The 6832-nt window shown below is 48.0% G+C and overlaps 1 protein-coding gene across 2 annotated transcripts; it reads right to left on the bottom strand.

The window, feature by feature from the left end:
* Positions 1-882: 882 nt before the first annotated feature.
* LOC130586672 (feather beta keratin) lies at positions 883-1853 on the bottom strand. Of its 2 annotated transcripts, none has more exons than XM_057387552.1 (2): positions 1779-1853; positions 883-1488 (listed from the first exon to the last, which is right to left on the bottom strand). In XM_057387552.1, exon 2 carries the CDS (start codon positions 1466-1468, stop codon positions 1163-1165), a length of 306 nt encoding a protein of 101 aa, XP_057243535.1. In that variant the 5' UTR covers positions 1469-1488; positions 1779-1853; the 3' UTR covers positions 883-1162. The 2 variants fall into 2 exon arrangements, with proteins under 2 accessions (XP_057243535.1, XP_057243536.1); XM_057387553.1 differs by having other exon boundaries at positions 883-1476; positions 1779-1808.
* Between the last annotated feature and the right edge of the window lie 4979 nt (positions 1854-6832).

The raw sequence follows: 6832 nt of genomic DNA, 5'->3' as shown, positions 1-6832 counted from the left end.
CTGGAACACGAGGAGAACCCAAGCTCCTGAGAGGACAAGGAGCACTCCGGGCAGGTGGAAAGTGAGAGACGAGACCTTGGCCAGATACTGGCACTGGAGAATGGGCTGAGGATGGATGAATTCCTGSAGGAATCCCAGAATCCTGAGGGCTGGAAGGAAGGTCCAGGTTGGAGTGGTCAGTCTGCACAGATCACTGCAGGTCTGGTCCAGATTCCTGTCCCTGCAGGACACAGTGACACCCACGGAATGACCCCACCTCAGTGAACGCTTGTGACCATGGGGCAGCTTTAGTGGGTGATGAGATGCTGCTCCTGCTCCCTTTGATCCCTGGGGGCAGTTCCCAGGACATGGCAGGGACTTTAATCAAGAACAGGAGCGACAGGACAGGGGGGAATGGGTTCAGAGTGACAGGGATTGGATGTTGGAGAGGAATTGTTCCCTGTGAGGATGGTGAGGCCCTGGCACAGGGTGTCCAGGGAAACTGTGGTTGTGCCTGGACCTGTGGCAGTGCCCAAGGCCAGGCTGGACAGGGCTGGGTGCAGCCTGGGATGGTGGGAGGTGTCCCTGCCCATGGCATGGGCTGGAATGAGATGAGTTTTAAGGTCACTTCCAACCCAAACCATCCCATAATTCCATGGTTCTGTCACAGCCCTGGGTGGGTGGATGTTGAATTCCACAGAAGTGTTTTCCAGCACGGCAATGTTTTTCCTCATCAACTATAACCCAGTGTCCACCCTCCGTCCTGGCTCAAACATCCTCTGGGGCAACTTCTGGTCACCCAGTGCCCACTCACAAAAGGCCACGCCCTCTCCAATCCCACCCAAATTCCCCTCCAGGGCATCTCATGCCCCCAGCAGGGAAGGGACTCGAGGAGACTCCAGATCCAATGCAGAGTGAACTTTATTGAGGGTGAGGACAGAAAGAAAGCAGCAGGACCCCGCTGCGCTGGGTGGGGCTGAGCCCCGGGGCCAGGAGAGCAGGGGCCAGCGGGGCTCGGGCGGTGCAGAAGAAAGCAGGACAAGCAGGAGCCTCGGCCGGCCACGTTGGCCTCCCTGGTGGGCAGGAGGGCCCSAGGGGGCCCAGGGCCTCTGGAAACGCTGGCCAGCAGCTCCAGCCTCAGGCCAGCCCTGGGGGAGGCACCCACTGGACATCTGGCGTGGGTCTAGCAGGGCAGGCACCTGCGGCCACAGTAGCGGCCACCAAGGCCGGAGAGAGCCCCGAGCCCAAAGCCCCCCGAGTTGATGGGGACCCCGGACTCGCTGAGGATGCTGCCCACGGCGGCGGAGGTGGAGGATCCCACGGCGGTGTTCTGGGGGAAGGAGCTGAGGATGGGCCCGGGCAGAGTGACCACCACGGGCGAGGGCTGGATGACCACGCGGGAGTCCTGGCACTGGCGCACGCAGGGCTCGTTGCAGCTGTTGGCCAGCGGGGTGGGGCCGCAGGGCCGGCACAGGTCGTAGCAGGACATGGYTGTGGCTGCAGGAGCACCTGGACAGAGGATGGGAGAGCACCCAGGGAAGGTGAGGAACAGATTTTTGGTCAAAAACCCGGCCCAGGCTGGTGGCCGGGTGCAGCTTTTGTAGGGAGGAAGGAAGGGTAATGAGACCTCGTAGCAAAGGGGAAGAAATGGAAACCCAAAACCTTCTCCCACCTCCCGAATCTTTGGCAGGAATTGAGAGTCTGGAACCCCACGGATGAGAATCAGTCCAGGAGAAGCTGCACCGAGGTCAGAGGACAAAAAGGACGGAGAGAAGCAGAAGGAGCCCCTTGCTACTCACCTGTTTCACCGCCGAGGAGAAGGCAGGAGAAGTGGTTGAGGACTCCTGCACTCACTGCAGSTTTTATACCTCCCTCAGCAGCCCCAGGGCCTTCCTTCACTCATGGGTTGTGTTTCCCAAGCTCATCCTGCATGGAAAACACTCCCTTCTCCTTCACCAGCCTTTGATTTGGGGCTGCAACGCCCCTTGTCCCGTTCCCTCGCTGGTGGCATCCCCATTTCGCACTGGRACCTCGTTTTATGTGACTTTAATTAGAGATCAAACGCTCCTCATGCCGGGGCATTGTCAATTCAGGTAATTTAGGCCTTTCTGGTGATTGCTTTGGAAAACATTGTGTTTTTCCTCCTCTGTCTGGCGGTTTAGTCACTGCCTCGTCTGTCTCATGGCCGTTTCCAAATTAAAACCATGCCAGACTCATCSCAGACCGTCCCAGATTCACAAAGCATTTGCATGTTTTGCATAAATGTAATTGCAGATCTTTTGCCCTGTGTTTTCAGATTTTGTCACATGTCTGGCTGGGATCTCTCATTGGGAATAAAACTTTGCTTTAGCTGAAAGCCTAATTAGGTCACAAATCCTGCATGGCACCGATTTTTCAGTGTTTCAGTCAACATTCAGCATTTTATTCCAGAAGCACATCCTGGTTGGAGTTTATTGCGTCGCTGCCTTCGAGGGTCTCCAAGCCCTTTTAACGGCCAACCATCAGAATTTTTAAAAATGTGGKTTTTTTCTATACCAGTTCCCATTTTGAGCTTTGGGGAATAAATCCCCCTTGACCCTTAGAGCAACTTCTGCAAAGTCCCCAGGAATGGTTTTTTCCCTTCCCTTTTTCCAGACGGAATCTGAACTCTGGTTCTCGGCGGAAATCCAACCTTCAGCAGCTGCTGTCGGACAGGGGCCACCAGGCAAATTGTTTCCCTGGCCAAATTAGGGCTGGAAAGTGCTCAGGTTTTATGTCGTGGCACTGCAATTGGGAGGCCAGAATGACCACCAGGAATATCCAGACAACGCTGCTGCAGGAAAGGAACGGGAGCAATTTGGAGTTGGTGGCATCCATGCAATTGCTCGGACACCTCATTTATGGTCATTTATGGTCATACCCAAACCCAGAACCCCTTTCAGGTGGTGCAGCCACCAATCATTTCTGCTCAACTCAAATAATTTGAGCGGATAATTTTGGCTAACCAAGGGAAGGAAGTCTCCAGCTTCWATTATTCCACCCTAAAACATTTCTGAGGAGAGAAATGTTTCATTTTATTCATTAAAGCKGAGCTTGGCACATCCTGACTGCAACAAAACAAGAATTAAACCGACCGTGAAGGAATAAAATTATCTGAGCAGAAGAGTTCTTGTACAACATCACCCCCAAGCTGGGGATTTTATTTTTAGAGTTATTTTATTTTCACATTTCAATTTGGAGAGGGGCCAGATTAATTGGGAATGAGTCCTGTGATCATTGAGGCTGAAGAAATGATCAGTCCCAGGATGTGATCCATTCCAGGCCAGGCTGGATGGGACATTGAGCAACCTGACCCAGTGAGAGGTGRCCCTGCCCRTGGAAGGGGTTGGAACGAGATGATTTTCAAGGTCCYCTCCAACCCAAACCATTCTCTGATTCCATGATMGATGGGATTTTTTTTCACGAAGTATTTTTTTAACCCGAAAAAAGGGGACATTTCGCTTGAAGCTCCCTCYCAGCAGCATCAGAGCCTCCATCTCTCATTTACCCTCATCCCATATTCCTTGGAAGCCTTGGAGGTGTCTGTCTGCATCTCCCCGGGGCTGGAGGACGATTGAAGCTTTGGCTTCTTCTTGAAAGGGAAGAACTTCAAAGCCCATCCCAAATATTCATTAATGGCTGAGACGCACCGAGTGCATCAGCCATGGAAATATTGCAGCCACCATGCAAAATTTGGAGTGGTTTTGTCACCCCAAAACGCGGTTACTCCCCGGGCAGGCAGCGTTCGACAGCGTCGGAACCCAGGGTTGGTAATTTTTTTTTCATTAAAAAGTCATTTTGTGTGTCGTAATCACCTCCCACAGAGCGCCTGGAACAGATCCAAGACCAATTTTTTCGATGATTTGATGGAGCAGCTCTGGGACATGGAATGAGGTGGGAATGGGGGGTTTCAGGTGGAGACCCCTGCCCGGGAGGGGCCTGGAGCTGCTGGAGAGAGCCCAGAGGAGGCTCCAGGATGGGATCTGAGGGATGGAGCAGCTCTGCCGGCTGGAATGGCTGAGGGAATTGGGATTATTCAGCTGGAAAAACTTTGGGGTGACCTCACTGTGGCCTTGCAGGACCTGAAGGGGCTTCAAGGGAAGACGGGGAGAGACAAAATCCAAGGAATTGTGTGACGGGAAATGGATTCAAATTGACAGGGAGGAAATTTATGGATGGGATATTGGGAAGAAATTCCCTGTGAGGGTGGGGAGGCCCTGCCTCGGGTTATTCCATGGATTCTCCATCCCTGGGAATGTCCAAGGTATGGCTGGAGCACCCTGGGGTGGGATGAGGTGAYCTTTAAGGTCCTTTCCATCCCAAACCATTCCATGGATTCCTGTAATCCCTCCTGGGAGGCTGAGATGGAATCACTGTAAGGACACAAACCCAGGGGACAGATTTGTGACACCCAGGTGACAGAATCTGTGACACCCAGGGGTCAGATTTGTGACACCCAGGGGATGGATCTGTGACACCCAGGGGTCAGATYTGTGACACCCAAGGAATTAAGTTTATTTGGGATCCATCTCCCTGGATCCGCGTTCCCCGAGAGAGTAAATTTATTCCTTTATTGGGATTTAACACGGATGCAGCACAGGAAATAATTTTTTTTTTCTTTTTTTTTTAAAAAAAAGCATTATGAGGCCAATAATCCCACCCTGATCAGGAGCTGATTAGGCTTTGATTTGTTTATCTTGCGGAGCCCAAATTGCTCAATCCGGGGGTGTCTGGAGGCGATTCCACGCTCCGGATGATGATGCGGGGGTGGCCAAACGCCAACCCATAATGAGCACCTGGCACGGGACATTTGATGCAGCTCCCGATAAAAGCCCGGGGCATCTCTGCGGCCCAACCTCCTCGTTTGAATTTGGGAGGGATTTAAGAAGCTCAGGGGTGGCCAGAAATGTCATTTTTTTWAAGAATAAAAACTGAAAKCYCAATTTCTGTGTGAGCCAAATGATTCCCTCAACTTTTTCTCCATCCCTCTGATCCTCTCAGAGTCTCCTCTGGAGCAGCTCCAGGTCCTCCCTGGGGGTTCACATCACCTCAAAAACACACGGGGAAGGGATTTGGGGTTTTTTGCTCAATTTTAACGTTCCTTCACTCAAAARAAACCTGGAGGTTTGTGTCATTTCAGGGAGTGTCATTTCACAGCAAAACCTCAACATTTCTGTTTGGAAAAAGTGCGGAAAAGGAAAAATTCCCTCCCCCACCCCTCTCCCCACTGCTGGGCCACCCCAAAACCAGCTGGGATTTGGGATATTTCAGAGGGAATGCACCCCTTCCCATGAAAATAATTTAATTTCTCCTTTTCATTCCTATTTCCCCATCTTTAACAATTCCTCCTGTTTGTGGGGCTCCCAATAATTTTGGAATTATTTCCTGCAGAAACGGGTGACTCTGCAAAGTTCCCAAGGAACAGCCCAGGGAAGTTTCAAATTAAAGGGTTTCAAAGTCTCGTTAATGATTTATTCATTAACGAGTCCAACACTCCCGAGGACCCCGCGGGGTTGAAGGGCCCTTGGGAGAGTCACGAAGTCACCCTGGAGGACGTGGCGAGGGTGGCAATTCTCCTCACAAAAAAATATTTTAAATATGTATAGAAGAAATGTATAATATTTATAATTATAAATTATATAATATGGTAAACATAATAATTATAAATAGAATTGCATTTATTGTAAATACTATTACCATGTAAATATACAAAATAATAAATAATAATATTCATTAATAATAAATAATAATAATCTTTATTATAATACATATTATATTGATAATTATAAATATTTCCTCTGGTTTGATTTTACTTTAAAAACTGGTTTTGTGCTTCTGCCAGATTTCTCAAAATGGGCAATTGCTGGAATTTTTCCAGAAAAAACCTGGACGTCGTTGGACAGCGCTGATTTCTCAGGAATGACACAAATTTTTCAATTGAGATGTGGAGATCATTCATGATTAATTTTAGATTTAGGGAAWGGATCTTAAAGCTGCATTTTTAAGTTTTGCATTTTTCATTGATACAAAAAATAACAAATCAATTCCCTTTATTTTGACTTCACAAAGATTTGGGGCTTCTCAGGGGAAAGATTTGAGCAAAGAATTGGCCTTTTCTGTTTAATTCTGATTTTAAAAAATTAATTATTCTGGAATTCTGGGGCAGAAAACATCCCTGGACAAAAGAATCTGAGCAGAATGGGAAGGTCAGAAAATGACCCACGCAGAGAGAACGCAGAACTCGGCCCTGAAAAATGAACCTGGGATTAATTAGGGCCTCACGCACACGAAAGACTTTGTTAATGTTTCAATTAATTTCAGAAAATCCTCGCAACTTCATCCTCCTGTTTTATTACTATTATTATTATCATTTATTACTATTACTATTACTATTACTATCACTATCACTATCACTATCACTATCACTATTACTATTACTATTACTATTACTATTACTATTACTATTACTATTACTATTACTATTATTTTTTATTTTAAATTATTTATTTATTTATTTATTTATTTATTTATTTGCTTTGTTTTTTACCCCCCTCTTTAGCTGTTGAAAAAGCAAAAAAATCCAGGTTATTCCTTCGGGAATCAACCATCTCCTAAGGGATGATTTTTGAGGTGGGATTTTGATTAAAAGGGAATTTAAATCCTTTCTGAGTGAGGCTCATTACCCCATCGGGAGCAATTTGCAGGCCCCAGTAATTGCAGATTTCTTAAGTGGCAGCTTTGGGTTTCGAAAGACATAAACAAAGCCCTGGATTTTAATTAGGGATTGGGCCCTAAGGACTTTGAGCAGCTTTAGAAAACTTGGCAGAGGTTGGGG

Source organism: Malurus melanocephalus, unplaced genomic scaffold (assembly GCF_030028575.1).
Source record: "Malurus melanocephalus ecotype Western Australia unplaced genomic scaffold, MMel_1.1 scaffold_1250, whole genome shotgun sequence".
NCBI lineage: Eukaryota > Metazoa > Chordata > Aves > Passeriformes > Maluridae > Malurus > Malurus melanocephalus.
Note: the sequence above shows the minus strand (reverse complement) of the source record. Positions and strands in the feature narration are given on the sequence as shown.